The following is a 21505-nucleotide window of genomic DNA, read 5'->3' as shown; positions in this document are numbered from 1 at the left end:
CCCAAAAACCTTATTGGTATTTTCCGGGGTTGATGTTTACCGGCAGAAAAAAGGGCGACAATTAAAGGGAGCCGAAAAGCGGATCCTGAATAATGCCAAATGTTTTGGCATTATTTGGGGCCGCTTTGGCCCTGCCGCTATTTCCCCCCTCCATCACATCCTCCCTCACTTACCTACTGGCTGAGTCCTCAGCCACCACCGTCTCCGAAGTCCACGTGGACTTTGGAGGAGGAGGTGGCGAACCAAACCCTGGGCTCGGCCAATCCCAGCATTCAGCTCTGCACTCCGTATTTTTCAGGTTCTAGTTTAATAAACCCAGGAAAAAAAATATTATCCGGGAAAAGCTGATAATGCTACTCGGCTTTTTTTAGATTAAAAAACATATCCAGGTTTCTCAAATCCAAACCCGAAAAATTCAGGAAAAAATGGTGCACAACCCTATTAAACGTCATTTTAGATATTAAATCAGTTAGGGTGGGTCACTGTAGATTAAATGGATATAACATAGCAGGCAGGGGTAGAACCCCTCCCTGACATGTGTGTGTGTGTGTGTGGTTCATGTATTGCCCTGACCTGGATGGCCCAGGCTTGTCCAATCTCTTCAGATCTCAGAAGCTAAGCAAGGTTGGTCCTGGTTGGTTCCAGGGTCACTATGCCAAAGAAGGCAATGGCAAACCACCTCTGAATGTCTCTTGCCTTGAAAACCTTATGGGGTCGCTGTAAGTCAACTGTGACTTGACAGCACTTTACACACATGCATCTCATGTATTAATCTTTGATATGAGAAAAGAGGTGTTACTATGTGAGAAGATATGGAGGATGTGGAGGAAATCGTTAGCATTATAAACAGCCCAGATCTTCTGTCAAATGGGAATTACTTTGTAAAATGAAGCTAACAATTTACTACTGGAAAATATGAAAGAGAGAGCATTAAGGCTCCCTTGAGCCTCTTCTTCTATGCCTCTTTGAGACTGTGCTGAAGAATTTTTAATACCTTTTTTTCCTTTTTTTCCAATGAAGCCAACCTTGAACTCCAGCTCATATTCACTTAGCTCTTAACATGGAAAGCACTTAATGAAAATTATATTAATCAAAAATAGTTTCTGGTAAGTCAGTTTTGATCTTTGTGAGCTGTCTGTTTCCCTATTATGGTGGTGTAAGTAGTATGCGTTGGTTTCATTTTTTAATTCAAATGCTCCATCCCCAAGTCTTCAGGAGTTTCCCAACCTGGATCTGGCAACCCTAGTCCCCCATCCCCCACCAGTGACAAGTGCCAAGGCCCCTAGTGCCAAGGTCCCAAGCAGGATCAGAGCCCCGTGGCATTTTGAAGGCAAGAGAATTACTGAGGCCCTCAGGTTGTCACCAGGGATGCCATATCATCTAGTTGTGACCTATGTATTGACCAGGGACAGATCCACTTAGCTTCAGGGCTGGGGCTACAGTGACATCCAACTGGTTACATATCTGCTTCTGGACACAGTCCAAAGTGCTGGTTCTTACCGGAACGGTTTAAAATTCAACTAATATGATATTGTACTTAAAGTTCAAACCAATGCAGTAACTGGTACAAAATAGTGAAACTCATATTTCTGTTTAGTAATAATTTTTAATAATAATAAAATATGTCCAAGTAGTGAATATAGCAGGGACTCTAACAATAATGCTTCAGGTGGCTGTGTTATCTTCCTTATGTTTATGATTTTTTTTCCTTCCCAATATCCCTTTTTAATTTCTGTACCACTCATTTAAAAAACCAATACAAATTTTATGGGGATGGGGGGAGAAGTGCTGGATCTTACCTTGAAGGCCCTAAAGGGCTTGGTACCAAGGTACCTGAAAGACCATCTCCTCCCATACTGTTCAGCCCACCAGTTAAGACCTGCCTCTCAAGTCCTGCTCTCTGCGCCTCTGCCTTTGGAGGTGAGGTGGGTGGCAACTAAAGACAGGGCATTTTCTGTGGTGACATCTCACATTTGAAATGCGCTCCCTTTTAAGGCTCACTGGCCTCTGCTTTACTTTCTTTTAGATGTAAGGCTAAGATACACCTTTGTAGCCAGGCTTATAATTAGGGGTTTTATCTTATCTGCTTTTTAATGGTCTGCTTCTGTTTTATAGATAGTTTTTTTAATGCTGCTTATGACTAATGGCTTGTTTTTAATGGCTTTTTTACATTGTGGTTTTTAGTTGTACGCCACCCTGAGCAGGACTCTAAAGAGGCTGCATAGAAATACTCTAAACAATAAATATCCTCAGACTATTATGTCATCCACATAAATCACTTTTGGTCAAAGATGAGCTATTTCCTTATTGTGACAATCTCCCTGGTGTATTTGTACAAATGAACAAAATGAACACCAAATAAATGAACAGGTCCAATAATTAAGTCTAATAATAAAGGTTCTTATTTCTTCTGAAAAAACATGAGAGGAGAGAGACAAGCCAATAATACTCTCACCTGATAATAAAAAGCTCCATGCATTTCAATTAATACAATATTCGTCAGGGCTCCAGATTGTTGCGTTCTTTACTGTGAAGAAGTTCTTGTGTGAAATCCCCTTTATAGAAGATGTAGATGATTATTTTTTTAAATTCAGCAATCTAGTATCTGCTTGAGAGTCATCTGGAAGCTTTCTGAGACTTGTTTTTAACCTTCTCGTAAAAATCCTGATTATTTACCAAGACCCTTCTTGTTTACGTACAGTTTTGCCAAAGCTGCCTTTTCCTTCAGGGGGACTGACCTGTGTAGTCTGGAGATCAGCTGTAATTCTGGGAGTACTCCAGGCCTCACCTGGAGGATGAAGGAAAATAACAAGCACTGATGGCTACTGGAAACATCAATAAGACTTTTTATAATTCAGTCATGAAAATCAAACCTTATACAGTGAAACAGAAGCAAACAAGGTCCCGTGGTGAAAATAAATTCCGCCGGGTAAGGTCTCCCGATCCGTTCACTGGGAATAGGATTCCGGTATTTTCCTATTTCACTGATGCTTTGTCCATCGGGCTTAAGGTGGCTTGAGCAAGTATATTTGACTCTATATAAGAAGAATAATACAAAAATGCGAGACTTAAATATGCTATACAATCTTAATACTAATATTGCTAATGTAATTATACAGAGGAGTCTTAACACATACATACCAAATGCCAGTGAATAATATCACATCTGTCATGAGGAAGGCTTGTAGCATTGGTTCTTGTAGGTTATCCGGGCTGTGTAACCGTGGTCTTGGAATTTTCTTTCCTGACGTTTCGCCAGCAGCTGTGGCAGGCATCTTCAGAGTAGTAACACTGAAGGACAGTGTCTCTCAGTGTCAAGTGTGTAGGAAGAGTCAGAGAGGGGTTGGGTTTGAGTTGAGTACTGTCCTGCAGAAGTAATGTGCTAATCATTGTCCTGTAAGTATCAATACAATGTACTAATGAGGGTGTGGTATGTTAACATGGAACCATTGTATCCTGAAGTGATCTGTTAATGTGTGAAATCCAAAGCTAATCTGCATGGCTATTGTTGACTGTAGCCTTTGTTAGTCTGTCCTTCAGTGTTACTACTCTGAAGATGCCTGCCACAGCTGCTGGCGAAACGTTAGGAAAGAAAATTCCAAGACTACAGTTACACAGCCTGGATAACCTACAAGAACCAATGAACTCTGACCGTGAAAGCCTCGACAATATTTTGAAGGCTTGTAGCGTTCTTAACAATGAGTACTCATAGCAATGCTTAAATGTGCTATATTGCCAACAGGTGCAAACTAGCATTAAAGAAACAGTACATTTTAGAAACAAGAGAAGGCCTTGTGCCAATTACATGTTCAAAGCTACCAGGTCATATTACAAAAAACAGGAATAATCATATGCTGTGTTCAATCCATAGGGAGACATTGTGTTAAACATAAAAATGAAGCGATTTTCTTGTTGAGACAGAAGTCTGTCTATATTTTGTTTTGTGTGAGGTTTGGGTGCATATTGCCAGATCACAAAGTACTGAATGTCAGTGTCAGCATGTCTCATTTCATTGTAATGTGAAACCAAAGGGGCCTCTGCCACGTTATTGCGAATACGTGACCTGTGTTCACCCACACGTAATTTAATGGGTCTAGTTGTCTTTCCTACATAAAGTAGACCACATGGCAACCCTATTAGGATTGCTCTGTTAGTAAGGTGTCACATGGCCATACGTACACAGATTTTCTAAAGCTACCACCCACCATTATTTCTAAAGCTATTCCCTATATTATTATTTTTAATTGGGATTGTATACAATCAAGGGAGTTTTAAAAATTATTTTCCCTTGTCAAGAATCAGCTAAAGTAAAAAACAAATACACCAACAACAACCCCCCCAAAGACCAACTGTCAATGAATACTGTTACATATGGACAATTTTATGTAATGACATTCAGTCTGGAAATATAAATAACAAGAAACTAGATTTCTTTTCCATAATCACATCACTAAAGCCAAACTGCCGGGTATTGAGGGCAGGATATAAATAAAATAAAGTGTCTGGTTTCACAACAGATTGCAACCGATTTATATAGTAACCGATATATATTTATATATATATATATATATATATATATATATATATATATATAGAGAGAGAGAGAGAGAGAGAGAGAGAGAGAGAGAGAGAGAGAGAGAGAGAGAGAGAGAGAGAGAGAGAGAGAGAGAGACCGATTTATATAGCATTACAAAAATATCAGCAATTAATTAATGAGGGCAGTACAGCCCACACCCATTTCCCTTCAGAATGGCCAGCAAGAATACTATTAAAAAGTCTGAATAAATTCATTTCTCACAGGAGATGAATTTAGCAGATATATATTTAGAAATATTTTTTTAGAAATGAATTCAAATGTTGATATGATTTTGTAGCCACATGAAAAGATTGTCAGATTAAAAAAATACACAAGTGAAGATTCCTCTGAAGATGAGCATCACAGGTTGTTCTTTTCAGTTTATTTCAGATAATACCCTGCCTAAGGTGACTTACTTTGTAAGGTATTCCCCCCACACACACCACACACCCTGACCTGGATGGCTCAGGCTAGCCTGATCTCATAAGATCTCAGAAGCTAAGCAGAGTCAGCCTTGGTTAGTACTTGGATGGGACAAGAAATACCAGGGTCACTATGAAGAGGAAGGCAATGGCAAACCAGCTCCGCTAGGTTTTTTATGCATGGCTGTTTCACTCGCCGTCACCCCTCCGATGACTTCAAGCCTTTGTTTGGATTACGCATGCAGTTTCCGACCGTCAGAGGTCGCCTCGCTCTCCCCCTGCTTTTCCCCGCGTTTTGCCAGCGTTTTCAAATTCGAGATAAAACAGGTCCCTGGAAATGCGTTATTTCTAAAAATGTGTCTTCTTCTGGGATAGTTACGTTTCGGTATGTGGGATATTTATTCCATAAGTCAGGTTAACTGACTCTTCTACCTCACCAATACTACTTAATGTAACAATACATTTTATCAATGTATTTCCTCTTGTTGGCTTGGTTACCTGTTATAATGATTACTCTGGAGGAGTGTAGAGTCAGCAAATGTCTTGCTCATGCTCCGAAGCTGCACTTCTGCCACCGTCACCCTTTTGTCTTGGAATGTTGTTTTTATGAGAATTTAAGATCAAGATATATTATTCCTCTTCTAACAGATCGAACTGGTAACTTGCCGTCTGAGCTAATGCCCTATTTATTAAGTAATCCTAAGGTTACATTGGCAGTGGCAAGATTTATCTCAGTCCTTATATTCCTTAAACAATCGACTTTGACTTATGCTGCTCAAGATTGCTGAATCAAGGCGCTTCTAAGGGGGAAAGGTTATCTGTTATCTTCTTGAGAAAACGACCTTCTCCTCCGGTTTCACTTCCTTGGTATGTGCCTCCCTGTTTGGCAGTAAATAATAAGGACCACGTTTTGAACTGAAGCCATTGGCTGCTCACATTCACTCAGTAGTCAGACTCACATGAGCCAGATCATGGGAGCCTCACTGAATCCTGGCACACCAGATGCCTGTTGTTACTGAGATCCACAGTGGTGTAGCAGTTAAGGAGTCAGACTAGGATCTGGGAGACCCAGGTTCAAATTCCCGCTCTGACGTGAAGCTTGCTGGGTGACTTTGAGCCAGTAATTCTTTCTCAGACTAGCCTACCTCACATGGAGATATAAAATGGAGGATAGGAAAATGATGTGTGCCACCCTTAGTTCCTTGGAGAAGGGGCAGTATGAAACTGTGATGATGATGATGAAGATGATGAAAAAGAAGAGTTGGTTTTTATATGCTGACTTTCTCTACCACTTAAGGAAGAATCAAACCAGCTTACAATCACCTTCCCTTCCCCTCCCCACAACAGACACCCTGTGAGGTAGGTGCGGCTGAGAGAGCTCTAAGAGAGCTGTGACTTGCCCAAGGTCACCCAGCTGGCTTTGTGCGTAGGAATGGGGACACCAATCCAGTTCACCAGATTAGCCTCTGCCGCTCTTGTGGAGGAGAGGGGAATCAAACCTGGTTCTCCAGATCAGACTACACCTCTCCAAAGATAACACCATCAAGTGTTAAGTCAGCATCTGAGATGAGTTAAATATGAATAAGGCTCTTGCCCTGTGCGTACTTTTTGGGACTAAGTCTCACTGAATGCAGTGGGACACTGATATGTGTGGGACTGGGCTTCCTGACTCCCTAACAATATGGTTCTTTCATCAACAAGGTGTTGCTGTCTTATAGTAGTGGATTTTATGAAAACCTCACCATGGTCAATTACTAGGGTAGCCAATGTCCCTCTTCGCCACCAGTGGGAGGTTTTTTTGGGCGGAGCCTGAGGAGGGCAGGGTTTGGGGAGGGACTTCAATGCCATAGAGTCCAATGACCAAAGCGGCCATTTTCTCCAGGTGAACTGATCTCTATCGGCTGGAGATCAGTTGTAATAGCAGGAGATCTCCAGCCACCAACTGGAAGTTGGCAACCCTATCAATGACAGAAAACTGTTGCTCTGGGATATGAGACAACAACCTAGGTGCTCAGACACAAACTTGAAGCATGATGATGACTCAAGAGAACAAACCTTGAATTACCACCTCTGGCAAACGCAGCGCCGTTCGTCCAATCCCTTCGTTGTAGCTAACCTCTTTGTTTGCCTACGAAGAATCATGGGCACTGATAGCACTATGTAAATAATGCATCATAAAGTCATTTGCAGCTTTGCTTTCCAAATTGTGCAGATGCCATTCCTTCAGCACAATGAGGACAGAGACATATATTGCACAAAACCTTTAAAAAAAGATTAATCCCACTTTGGATGCATAGCGCAGTGTTCTGGCTGTTGCAATTTGTTGTTGTTTTTTTGTCCCTCCTTCTAAAAATGAGCCTGCTCTGACAATGGAGTATGAATAGAGAGCAGATGTTTTCACGGTTTTAGTTGTGCTTTGTCACTACAGGCGGGAAGCAGCCGCGGTACATTGAAATTCCAAGCACAGCGTTTGCTTAGGCTCCCTGCTCTTTGGCCTCATTTTTCCTTGGCGAGTGCTTAACTGACTGCCTTGTTATTCACCCTTTTGCTCCGAGGTTTGGTGTCGATAAGCTGTCTTGTGCGTGCTTGTCTTGTTATCTGCAGACAAGAAAAAGTCAAACAAATTCCAGCCTTTTAAGAAGTTTTTCGGTCGGCGGAAAAAACGGGAGGCGACGCCGGATTGCGAGGATGCCAAGCTGAAACCCAGCCATTCCTTTGGAAATGTCTGCAATGGCATGCTCTCTTCCGATGAAGAGACCAACGATGGCTTGAGGTAAGAGAGTGACATGGCTCTGCTGTGGCGGACCTTTTTGTGCTGAGCCAATCCAGAAGGGTAACTGTAAGTGATTCAGCCGTAAATATTTGTATTTTAGCAGATTATCCATGCTGCATCTTTTAGACTATAAATACTTTTGACAAATCACTAAGTAGTTGTGTGAGAGAAATTCTACTGAAGTACGTTGTTCCCTGGTTTGACTTATCTGAAGTGAGTGAATTTGCTACTGTTGCTTTTGCATCCTTGTCTGCAGTGGCGGACTGGGTGTAAAAATATTGGTTGCCGGGAGACAAAGGGGGCCCACCCACAACTATAAGGCTATCATTTAATTTTTATTAATTTTTATTTTTAACATATTGTCTAATGTTTAAAGGGGCCCATTTCGTCAGGGGCGCAGTGGACGCACTTGCCATCGGGCAAGCTGACACAATGGCCAGTCTGCCACTGCCTGTCTGATCATAATCTGATGTGTGAAATGCTTGTAACTGTGGTGTATTTAACTTCATAATATTATGGTTACTAAAGCACATTGGTTGTCTAGTAAATCTAGAGGAGTAGATATATTAGCCTGTTGTAGCAAATTTAAGCAGGAGTCGCTTTAAACACTAAATATCATGAGTCAGAGCTCTCTCCATCTGATACCTAGATGGTACACCCATGGGAGATGTATTTATACTCAAAGTTTCAAGCCACACAAAGTAGCCTTTTTGCTAAATTTTGTCAGTCTCTCAGGAGCCACTGGACTTCTGTTTAATATAGTTATCTAGGCACTTTACAAAAGATGAAATAGGAGACAAGACCTCCCTTCCACGGTCCAATTGAACATCTTCATGCAATTATGATCGGTTAGTTGCAAAAGGGGGAAAACACAGATCATGATGGATGAGCCCTTCACCAGTTCTGTTTCTAGTGAATTCAGGCAAAACCATCAATCCCCCTTTCAAATAATGGATAATTGATTGTTCTACTTGAAGCTCATTCTCAAGTTTGACCTTATTATACCGCCAGTGACTTCTTTAGATATGTGACAATATCTGAATTCTTCCCCCAGCTCCTCACGAACTTTCCCCAACTCCATGGCCCCTTCCCTTTCCCAAAAATGTATTTTGCAACAGTTAGGGAATCTTAACGAGTGAAGGCTCGATTAAAGCCTAGTTACTCAGGTACCAGGAACCTAGGAAATGTTCCTAGCAAGAATTTCAGAGCCCTGGAAATTACATTTCTCAGAATTCCTTATGCCAAAGATACTACTGTGAGCATGTACAGCAGCATCTGAGTATCAGGAACCCTGGGATATATAGTTCCCCAGTTTCCTGATATCCCCTGGAAGGATTTCAGGAGTCCAGGAAACTACATTTCCCAGAACACCACTGTAACAGTATTTTAAAGTTTACTGAAAACCAGCTAAATGCATTGCCACTGCCAAATAAGTTAGGGTGGGACAGGGAAGTGATGATGCTGACAATAGAACCAAGTCCATTCCAAGCCAGACTTTGGAGGAATTTGGGATCAGTTCAGAATGAGCATAGCAGATCCTGAGTTTGTGAAGTTCATGCACAGACTCTGTTTTAAACTTCACAGATAATCACTAATCGCAAGATTAAAGCAAATACATTCAAATCTAGGTTTGTGAAAGCATTGGCAAGAATTATACCACATGTGGTGCTGTGTGCCTTGTCACTTAGCACCTGAACTGAGTGGGCGCTGAATTTGCTGTTCTGTCATCTCTCAGATTTGTGTTTCCTGGTATTGAAAGATACAGATTGGGTAGCCGAGCATTGTACAACTGTAACTGTATGGGTAATAATTGGCTGGAGAAAGGTTTCACACTTTGCTGAGCAGAGTGGTATGGTGCAGGGTACTATGGCCATCCAATAAAGTTTATGGCTGAAGGGAGACCTGAACCCAGATCTCTCTGGTCTAAGTGTGACATTCCAACCACTATAACATAATGGCTGTGTACTATAACCCAGGCATATGATGACTCAAATTCTGAGTGATCTGCTTTTAAAAACAAGGATCTGCTTTTAAAAACAAGGATCAACTGATTTTCTTTACAGATTTTAAAAATGGGTTCCCACTCAGGATCTTGTAACGATTAAGGCTTAACTAATCGATGTTAAGTGATCCTAAATACACACTCTCACTTGGTGGACTCGAGCCAAACTAGACAATACATTATATACGAGTCAAGTTGTTGAAGCCCGAACCTTACTGGTGAAGAACATCTAGTTTGGCCCTTAGACCAAAGACCACTTGCACTAGCATTGTTTGCAAGAATCCCAGCAATCAGCAGGTACAAGCTGGTCCATCAGAAATTTGCCAGTTGCCCACCAGTGGATCACAGCCTGCCTTCTATCTACCCTTCTTATATCACAATCAAGCCTGTTTACTATGAGTTGAGTTATGAGAACTTGCTGCACAAAGACCACCAATATGAGGCCATTATCGGTGCAAGATATAACAGGATATGCGCAGTGATATAGGTAAGGGGATCTATTAATCTATGTTTGTGAGGGATGTGTGCCAAAACATTGCAAGGACCTATTTATGCTTGACTGGAGTCCTTAGACTTCCAACTGATATACAACCCTGAGGAAACATTACACTCCCTATCCTAGTTGCAGTGATGAATATGTGACATTTAAATATTAACATAAAGGGCAGGCTATTTATTTTTCTGCACTCCTTATTGACAGAGCATTGAATCACAGACTGTTAATGAGTCAAGTTGCACCAAATGCATAAACGTGCAGACTAAAAGCCTTGGATCTGTGTATCAGAGCCCTTCTCATTTCAACAGAGGTGGCATTTCTAGACCTCTAGGAGATCTTGGCGTAGAGTACATCAACACTTTATATGTGTGACGTGCAAAACAAATAAAATCCTTGTTTTATTACAGTGTTCTGCATGAGAGGTGATATTTGCAACAGCAAACTTGTAATGCATAAGCTGTTCCTCAAGGAAACATTTCTGTTTAAATGTGGAAGATGTAATATATCATCTCTTACTGTGCTTCTTTTAGTTGAAAACAGATCTCTCATTTAGCGATGGACTTGTTTTGGCTAGAGTGGAACCTTTGCTAGCATCTAGGCCTGAGCATTAGTAAGTCAAAACTGGGAAACGTTTTTACAGATCTTTCATTAGCGTCCTGCCTCCGAGTCAGTGCCGTGGCTTAACACTTACCTTGCCCTGGTATTCAAGTTATAAAGACAAAATTGTCTCAATTTTACCTTAATTATGTCACCCAGAGAGCAACCTACACACTCCATCTGTTCCTCTTATTGTTATGCTCCCATCATTTAACGAACCGAGCGCAGAGTTGTCCTGAAGGGGGCTTTATTTCTAAGATACAGGCACAGTGTTTCATTTAATCTTTAACAATCTTACCTTTTTTCTGTCTGATCATTTATTTAATGGGAGCTTCATCACCCACAGATATGCTGAAGAGGATAATTATCCTTTTCTTCTAGCAAGGTGCCAGGGATGTAGTTAGATATAGCCCCAAATTTTGGAAGAATCTTTGCCAAAATGCAGTACTTATCTGGACTTGTAGTTTGCCATTAGCTCTCCTTGTTCTTTGTTTCTGCAATGCTTCTTAAATTACGAAATCACTCATAATAATATGTCACAGTGTCATCCTACTGTGTTGCCCAGCTGCCTCCCTTTTGGTTTGCCTTTCTTTCCCCTCCATTTTGACACGGGGGCTGTTCCTCTTTGTCTTAGAAATGGCCAGAACTTTTTTTCCATTGCACTATGTAATGGGCAAAGGCAAGAGAGTTGGCAGAATGAGCAGGACCACTCCTAATCTCATCACTCTCACCGAGGAGAATGATAGCGACTCCAGACAGAACTCGAGGCTTATTCTGTACCTAGTTTCCAGACCATTAAGCAAGGCCTCTCAACAATTAATCTGGGCACTTAAGGCATAAGAGGAACATGCCGTAGTAGCACTGTGCTACAGAAAGAACTAAGCCCACATTAACATTTCCCACTAGGAACTTCTCAGTTCCGACTGATTTAATTTGGGCTGATTTCAACAGCCTGTCAAAACTCCAGCTCAAAGGGGTGACCAGACTTTCTCCAAACACACTTTACCCTGGAGAACTTTCCTCTCTTCCCTTACTTGGAAATTGGCTCAGGATCCTGGACCTCCCTCCTGCTCCCCTTCAGCTGACCAGGTGGCCTGTCTGTCCCCCTGGCCAACTCTTTCCATGCCTGGGAAAGAAAGAATCTTTTGTTTTGAATTTGTCCCTTGTCCTATAGTTGGAGCCAGAATCTGTCCCAAAATCATATGTATACTCAGAATTTTGATGCTCTACCTTGCATGGCCTGAGTGTATACAACCTTAAGCACAGTCTGCTTGGATCCAGAGCACACCCATGGGGTAACTACTCTGCACATAACACATGCTGCTTCACTGCTTTCCCCTTTGGATTTATTTTTGGATTATTTGCTGTTTGGACCTCTGTTTTGGGAATCAGACCTTGCTCAGACCTCCATGCTTTATCCACTTACTCTACTTTTGATGTCATGTCTCATCTTCTTATGTGGAATATGTTGCACAGCCTGAGGGAGTTCTTGAAATATCTGAATGTTAACATGGTCATTCTGTTGCTGGGTTTTTATTACTGCATGCTTGATATTATTATTGACTGTTTGAGTATGCTAATTCTTCAGGCCAACTACTTGTATTTCTCCCCTAAATAAACTTTGTTTCTGATTTTATTATGTATGGATTTTCATTATTCCTTCCAGTCTGGTAGAGAAGCTTGCCCACTTTGTCAGAGACTCCACTGTAGCCATTTGCATGGGTCACTGCCTAGATTGGGGGCATTCTGTAAGCCTGGTATAAAACTTAAGCCAGCAGTTCCTCTAGAGCAGGAGTGAGAGGCAGCAGAAGGATGTTTCTTCCATGTAACAGCCTATTTTAATGTAGATTTGAACTGGAAAATGGGCCACAATGACAATGACACATGTCTACTGTAGGAAAAGTAGGGTTGCCAACCTCCAGGTACTAGCTGGCGATCTCCTATTACAACTGATCTCCAGCCGATAGAGATCAGCTCCCCTAGAGAAAATGGCCATTTTGGCAGGGACTATATGGCATTGAAGTCCCTCTCCTCCCCAAACTCTGCCTTCCTTAGGCTCTGCCCCAAAAACTTCCTGCCGATTGCGAATAGGGTCCTGGCAACCCTAAGGAAAAGGGTGGGGGTTACCCTTCTCAAATATAAAAAAAGAAGTACTGAAGTATGAAGGGAGACAAAATAAGATATTGAATAAAATCATTCTAATGAAATGAGGTTCTAATGAAAAATGCCAAAAATCACTGTAAATCCAATATCTCACTAATCATAAAATGTCTCAAAATGAAAAAATACATCAAAGGATATAAACACAATTACATCTGTAAACCTCTGCAAAAAGACCATAAATTAAAGTAACGGAATAAATAAAATCGAATGACATCTGCTAGCAAGTCATTTCAATGTGCAATCTTCCTCTGGTCCAAAACATATCCTCTTTTGTTCTGTTTCCTTATTTTTTACCAAACCCGTTGTGTTGAAAAACTCTTTATAATGAGACCACCTGGAACAGCCAAAACACTGGAAGATAAGCTACAAAAAAACTCTTCCCAAAAAATACAAGTCCAAACCAATAAACTTTACAGATAGATTATTCGAATCACATCAAATGGAATATCTAGATTCAAGACTAAAGAAGGCACTGGCAGCACTCAGCACTACACTAATGCCAATGTATACTCTGCCAGTGCGAAGCAGAAATATGAGCTGGGCTGAGGGCAAGGATGTTGGAGTGAGTGACTCAGCATGCCTGGACATTGGGGGGGGGGCGCTACATAACTCTAAGGGCACTTTCACACAGCCCAAATAATCCACTTTCAGTCCACTTTCACTGTACCATAACGATCGTTTGCAAGTGGATTTTGCCAGTTCACACAGTAAAACCCACCTTCAAAGTGCATTAAAAGTGGATTGAAAGTGCATTATTTGGGTTGTGTGAAAGTGCTCTCAGTGTGTATACAAGCACTTTCATACAGCCCAAATAATGCACTTTCAATACACTTTCAATACACTTTGAAGGTGGGTTTTCCTGTGTGAACTGGCAAAATCCACTTGCAAATGATCGTTAAGGTGCAGTGAAAGTGGATTGAAAGTGCATTATTTGGGCTGTGTGAAAGTATGTTACCACTGAACTACCCTCTGATCCCCACCTCTCTCTCTTTGTGCTTGTTCTTCCCCATTCCTTGCATGGCTCTGCATGAAGTCACATGTTTCTACAGGTGTCTTCTGTAGAAATAATGCCTTCATACTTCCGTACACATGATGCTGCATTTAGCTGACCACTTGTGATAGGGAAAGCACTCTTTAGATTAGGCTGCTCTCTCTCCTTTCAGTTGCGACCTGAATGTGAACTGAATCGAATAAAGGGAAGTTTTACTTTTTGAAATATACTTCTTGGGAGATTTATTTACCATACTCAATATCACACTTCTTTGACTGGGAGAACTCAGTAATATTAACCAAATATCCCAATAATTGGAAGGAAGGAATAGAAGTTAGTCAGACTACAGTGCTTGTTCAGCAGTTGGATCCACCCCTGAAAAAAGCATAAGATATTTACACAAGAGGGGTTACTTTGGACACCCCCATTGATGTAAATTAAAAAACCCCCAGCAAAGGCTAGGACTCCAAATAACTCTGCAATCAACCATGGCACACTATCAGAAGTACATAAGCCTCAGCATAGAACTCATGTGTCAAGATGGTGTGGCTTGACTCTACATCATTCTCCATCTCGTAGTTAGAGAACTGGGAGTTCACAAATGACAATAGGATCTTTGATGATGGAGTACTTTGCACAAAGAAACCACAACAAGCAGAGAAAACAAAAAGAAATGAAAGGATGATGGGTAATATTTGTGACCTTAGAACACTTATAGGTCCGCTGGCCGAGGACACACCATCTCCCACAAGGAATCCCAGGTGTGTTTCTGGAATGAGACTGCAAGGAAAAGGCATGTTACATAGGTAAGCAGTGGAAGGGTCTCACCATGCTTCAAAGCAAGACCTCTGCTCCCCCCCCCCAATTCCTTCACGTTCTGCAAGAAAAACAATTAGGAACAAATGTTTATTGGCCTAACAGTTCTCCTGTATTGAACAGGTGGTAGCAAGGTTATGAACCAAGGACACATAAAGTGGAACAAACAGCAGCTGGAGACAGAATGTCAATGTACCTGTCTACATTATATGGGTGAGTATTATTTTGATGGCTACATTGTATTACCTATAGGTGACTCCCCCAACATAAACCTTTGGTAGACCAGTGGGAGTAAAATAAAAATAAATAAAATAAGGCTAGGTTAAGGCATGGGAAGCACTATGGTGATAACACACTTCCTTTCTAACTTAACAGCCTCTAATGAGCCTCTAATCACTGGACTGTTGCAGCTGGTACCCATTAATTATCACTTTCCTCATATCTTTCTTGTCTACCCACAGGCAGCCCGGCAGCCATTCAAAAGGCACAGACAAAAGGATGTTTCCCACTTCCAGTGCCATGCAGAATATAAATAAGACCTGCTGCGGCAGCAGTGACTGGAAGGAAATTAACACCGTTTTTCCTTGGCTGAGAGTGTCACATTTTCTTTGTAGAAGGACTCCTCTGTCTTCCAGAGTTCATGATGGACATTAATGTAACATGTGCAAGCATTATTCAGAATGGAGATGCAGGGTAGGGGACAGCTATGCCTATTACTCCTCTGTCTGTCATGCAACGTTTGCAGTCACAGGGGTCCTGTGAGAACAGAAAGGTTAGCAGCCCCGTTTCTCTTTGATGCAACTCGCTCTGCAATGGATAATGCTCAATAAAAGTTCTTGTGGTTTTATCTCTGTCTGTTGTCTCGTGATGTTAGCAGATAGGACGCCATCCACCCATGTCCAGAACAGCCATCTCAAATTAATCACCCAGTTCACAGATTCTGCTGTAACTCATCCATTAATGAGAGATCAGGTAACAAGAGATCAAGTGATTAATATTTATGTGTGAATAGGGTCACAGTATGCGTGCAAATTATCATCAAGTAGCTTGTACCTGTTGTGTAGATCCAATGAGTAGACATTGGTGGGATCCAAAGAATTCTGCCCCTGGAACAGTGTTTCATGCCTCACTCTTCTGAGTGTCAGGGAAAGATGGGAATGTTGTGGGATCTGTTGCCGAAGGCTGCAGATAGGGGAAGGATTTGTGGGAACCCCCCCCCCCAAATGAGTAGACGTTCTCTAGCACAAGCTGGGGTTGAATCGAGCCTATGGCTCCTCCTCAAAAAAAGAAGTATTTCCATCTTCCATATAGGTGGTTGTGTAGTATAGAATACTTACTTCTGTACTCCATCTATATACTACCACTTACCCCAGAATTTTCTCATGTTATTTTTTTTTTAAGCATGGGATTACGAATAAAAGGATTTATGAACTCAGTTGCTGTCAGAGGCACATTCCACCATGTTAATGCCCCATGTTCCGTTTCTAATAAAATGCAGGTGTGAACTTAGCCTCAGTTGCAGTAATCACACTGATCTGAGGAGTCACTCATATGTGTCATGGCAACTGTTGTCATGGTATTACCATGGCATTAATATAGATGGGCACTCAAAGCATATAGCTGCTGCCTGCTCCAGGCATACACTTGGATCCACATGCACTGTTAATTTTCAGGGTTTTTGTTTTTTAAATCAAATGGTACTCACAAGCTGCTCTTATTTTAAATGATTATTTCCAGAAAAGGTATAAATAATAAGGCACAAAGGTTCAAAAGAATTCCATCATCAAGACATTAAAGAACGTTACATTCTTCTGTATATTCTTGTTTCTATTTCTGAATGCCTCAATGTGGTAGGGGGAGGGAGATTACACTCCTAAAAATAAAGCTTAAAAAAGCCTTTTTGAAAGTAAAATTTAGAAAATGGGGCATTTCCCCCACATTGAAAACAGCAAAGTTGTGCCAGGAAAAGCCTGGAGAGGGCGTTCCTGGCCTGAAAGGGGTCAGGAAGCTGCCTACTGGCAGCTCTGCCCCCGGAACACCCTGGAAACATCTCCAGGACGACTGTGCGGGAACTTGCACCAGCAGGATGCCAGCGGGAGCCTGAGCCAGTATCCCAGGGCAGTGCTGCCGTGCCAGCGCAGGGAAGCCAGCATGAGTGCCCCAATGCTGGCATCCATGCCTCTCTCAGCGGTGCAAGTGGCCCAGGTGCAAGCGCAACCACCCCGGATGCCGGCGCGGCCACTTGTGCTCCTCCTGAGCTCTTTCGGCTCAGGAATGGGCCGTAAGTGATGTTCTATTCAATTTAAAACAAAGCCTGGCAAAGATTACAGAGAGTGGGGATAGACAAATGGAAGAATTTGTCTTCTGCTATTACTCTGCTCTTCCTAACTGGGAACTCATACTGGGCTCATCAGTACCACTTTAGATCATAGCCATAATAATATTTTGCCCTTGGTGTGTAGAACCAGTGATCTGGCCGGAGATATAAATGCTTCTAAGCTATAACCATACCTAGTTTGAAAAACAAGAGGAGGCAATCTTGCCCACCCCTTCAGCAGTTGGAGGAACTGCGGTGAAACGTCCAACAGAAGCTCCAGCTGTCTCAGGCAATTCTTCCCCATAGCTGTGTTGGTCACAGGGTATGCCTGGCCTCCAGAAGACACCCTGTGTGAACTGAAGGGATTCCTGCTTTCCATCAATGAACCTCCCCCTCGCCCCCCCAGATGCAGTACCCCAGATCCTTTCAAAGATCAGGTGAAAGAGTTGTGCCAACTTTTGAGGCCTCCGGCCATAATAAAAAATGCAATAAATCACAAGAATAAAGACAAGCGGGAAAACACATCAGATGCCAACACATTAACAAGAGGCCACCCCTTTAAAACTGATGCCCAGGCCAAGTGGCCTTTCTGGGTAGGGTTGCCAGGTTCCTCTTTGCCACCAATGGGAGATTTTGGGGTGGAGCCCAAGGAGGGCGGGATTTGAGGAGGGGAAGGACTTCAATGCCGTAGAGTAGGGCTGTCGATTCATCCCGAACCGAAAAACCGCCAAATTTCCCCCGATTCGGCGGTTTTTAGTTCGGGAGGAACCGAACTCAAAAAAAGGTGGGAAACGGGGGAGCCGAATTTGCCGACTTTGGGGGTTCAGCGAATAAATTCAGCAGATTCGGGGTTTCCCCCCCGCGCGCCTTCAGGGAAGCCCCCTGAAGGCGCGGGGGTGGGGGGAACAGATCTCCGCCTAACAGCTGTTAGGCACAGATCTGTTTAAAGGGCCATCCACGCGCCTTCACGGGCTTCCCTGAAGAAGTGTGGCGGGCCCTTTAAACAGATTTGTGCCTCCCAGCCGGGAGGCACATATCTGTTCCACCCGGGAGTCCCAGGAAGGAGGGCGGGGGGTCTGGAAACCCCTCTGCTCAGCCAACGCTGGCTGGGCAGAGGGTTTCCAGACCCTCCACCCCTCCTGCCGGGACTCTGGGGAAGGGGTTGGGGTGGTTGTCAAGCTATCGTATTTTGGTCACATCATGAGACAACAAGAGTCACTGGAAAAGACAGTCATGCTAGGAAAAGTTGAGGGCAGCACGAAAAGAGGAAGACCCAACAAGAGATGGATTGACAATAAAGGAAGCCACAGCCCTCAATTTGCAAGATCTGAGCAAGGCTGTCAAAGATAGGACATTTTGGAGGACTTTCATTCATGGGGTTGCCATGAGTCGGAGGCGACTTGACGGCACTTAACACACACACACACATGCAATCCCCATAGGAGTTCACAGAGCCCAGTTCTTATGGCTTGGGTAAGCTTGTATAGAGACACCATTCATATCTACTGTCAGAATTTCCACAATGGCAGCAGCTGCAAATAATGCCACTGATGTCACGAAACCTGTGGAAATTGTGTATACAGCACCCGTGTTGAATCATACAGCATAAAATTGGCATAAAAATGAATAAACCATGACATTTAGAATGAGCCTTGTACTGCTTGGCTTCACAGTTTACACAGACTGCTTCCACACAGAGGTTTTTCTCTTCTACTGTCTCCTTCCCTCTTGAACATTTTCCAGGTTTTCTCCATTTTTTGTCATGCTTTTTCTCAAATGTAATTTACTGTGATCTTTCCTGAAAAAAAATGCAGTCCAAACATGTTAGCACACTGTCTAGCTGGAAAGCTGCACATTTTTGAGGTCCCAGCCAAACTGGTGCCATTTTCTCTCTGTCAGCCCTTCATGGCTATCATTTTTCCTGCCACAACACTATAATGTTATGACACTATAATGCTATAGCACTATAGCAATTACTGGTTTTTTTAAACCTCTGGTGGTACAGCAGGGTGGGTGCGGAAGCAGGAAAATGGTGTCTGACAGAAGAATGTGTGCTGAAAACTCTCGTGTGGGTGCTCCATTGTCAATGTGAATGACTCGCCCTACATAGTGCATTCACGGAATTCACTCTGCGCTTACACTCCATTCACAGAAAATGCCTTTGCAGATGCAGTCCGATTCCAAATTTCAAATTATATTCAAGAAATTGTTCCAATGGCAGACTTCTATATTGGGTGGGGGTACTGCAGACAAACAGGGTGGTATACTGGTTAGCGTGAAAGACTGGACCTGGGAAGACCCACATTCAAATCTCTGCTCAGCCATGAAGCTAATTTGTAGACCTTGCGCCAATCACATGCCATCATCATAACCTACCTTACTGAGTTTCTGTGAAGATAAAATGGAGGAAGGAGTTGCATGCACTGCACCGAGCTCACCAAGGGAAGGGTAGGATACGTTTGTAATCAATACTGAGAATTCATCTGAATCCATTCAAGTCTGTACTTCAACCTACGAAACCTAGTGGGTTTATAGAATAAGCAAATGATTGCTGTTGAAATGATTTGTGGGGTGCAGAAATATATTTCGTGCCCATTTACCCCATGTTTATCTGACAAACAGCTGTAAAATAAATATAGTTTAAATATGTTTTCTTCCACTTTGAGCCTTCAACAATGGGCAAAATACATATCAGAATAAATAAACATTAGGGAATGCAATGCAGGGAATGAGAAAGGGCTTGGTTCTAATTGGTTGGACTTGCCATCTGAGGCACTTCTATAAAATAAAACCCTATCCATGCCTATCTTTCAGGTCTTCCAGTTATAGTATGGGAACACGGGCCTTTTCCCATGACAGCATTTTCATACCTGATGGGCGAGCAGAGAGTGAAGAGTCTGTTCAAGCAATGTCCCAGGACAACATCCTAGGCAAAGTCAAAACCCTTCAGGTAAGAATTAGTAAGCAATCTGACTCTAGAGCTAGAACAGTTCAAAGCCTTGTAGATTGGATTAATTCCTTCACTTGCTGTATTGTCATTATCATTCCTTGTTTGATACTGTGCCTATCACTGTGGTAGGGGGCATACTGTCAAGAGAGTGTTAATTGTAAGAAGATGGATCCGGTTTATGGTTCCAGTTTTGCAAGCCATTCCCCATCAGCTTACAGTATGGCGACCCATCCTAAAAATAAGTGAAACACTTCCATTTTCAAATTCCATCCTCCAGCTCCTAAAGTGTGTGTGTGTGTGTGTGAGAGAGAGAGAGAGAGAGAGAGAGAGAGAGAGAGAGAGAGAGAGAGAGAGAGAGAGAGCAGTGGGGGGAAGTCATTTAAACCTGCACCCTGATATGGTACATTCCAGAGAATGTACCATTTTAATATTTGGAACTGTTAATTACATAAACTGATCTTTGGACTGAAGTTGCTGTGTTGCCAAAATTCAGTGATCCATATTATTATGCATGTCAGTGCAATCATAACTTACACCTATTGGTGACAGGTAGTATTAAAGAGTTCCATGGGAGAACTAATTACTTGTTTTTTAAAAAGCAATTCATATAGCAAATGCTTCCTGATCAGAAGCAGAAGGCAGAAGTTCCTAAAATTATTGGGGTGGTTCCAGTGAGGCTGTTTTGTTAACAGAGGCGCCTTCTTCCAGTCCAAGGAGACTTGCATTGCCAGAAAGCACCTCTTCCACAAGAGGAAGGCTCAGCCATTAGTGGAACAGATTCACAGGATCCATCCCATTACTTTTCAGTGATGATGATGATGAAGAAGAATTGGTTTTTATATGCCAACTTTCTCTACCACTTAAGGGAGACTCAAACCGGCTTACAATCACCTTCCCTCCCCCCTCCCCACAACAGACACCCTGTGAGGTAGGTGGGGCTGAGAGAGTGTTACTTGCCTAAGGTCACCCAGCTGGCTTCATGTGCAGCAGTGGGGAAACAAATCCAGTTCACCAGATTAGCCTCCTGCCGCTCATGTGGAGGAGTGGGGAATCAAACCCAGTTCTCCAGATCAGACTCCACCGCCTTTTCCACCAGAAAGTATAAATCAGCCACAACTCGAAATTAATTTAGAAGGTGATTGCTGTATAGCCGTGATTATGAATTTCTGCTTGATAAGTATAGTTTTCATTCTTTGAGCATTCCCTTAAAATTCCCTTTCCCTGTTGCTAGAAACGTGCATTCCTCTCGCTGCCTGCAAGTTCTTTGAACAGGAAGGGCTTCTCTCGTCTAAATTTAGAATCAGCAGTAATCAAAACACATGTCTGCTCTAGTCACCAGAGGCTGTAGTCAAGTTAAATCTTCATTAAATCAGGTTTGAATAATTAATAGCTGAATGAAGCT

The 21505-nt window shown here is 42.4% G+C and overlaps 1 protein-coding gene across 1 annotated transcript in view; it reads left to right on the top strand.

The window, feature by feature from the left end:
* CRACD (capping protein inhibiting regulator of actin dynamics) overlaps positions 1-21505 on the top strand; it is a 63298-nt gene that overhangs the window by 13988 nt on the left and 27805 nt on the right. The window contains exons 2-3 of the mRNA XM_056855439.1: positions 7603-7771; positions 19968-20103. Coding sequence (XP_056711417.1) covers positions 7603-7771; positions 19968-20103 — 305 coding nt within the window. The remainder of the gene's footprint in view (positions 1-7602; positions 7772-19967; positions 20104-21505) is intronic.

The sequence above is a fragment of the Euleptes europaea genome, chromosome 9, assembly GCF_029931775.1.
Source record: "Euleptes europaea isolate rEulEur1 chromosome 9, rEulEur1.hap1, whole genome shotgun sequence".
Classification (NCBI taxonomy): domain Eukaryota; kingdom Metazoa; phylum Chordata; class Lepidosauria; order Squamata; family Sphaerodactylidae; genus Euleptes; species Euleptes europaea.
Note: the sequence above shows the minus strand (reverse complement) of the source record. Positions and strands in the feature narration are given on the sequence as shown.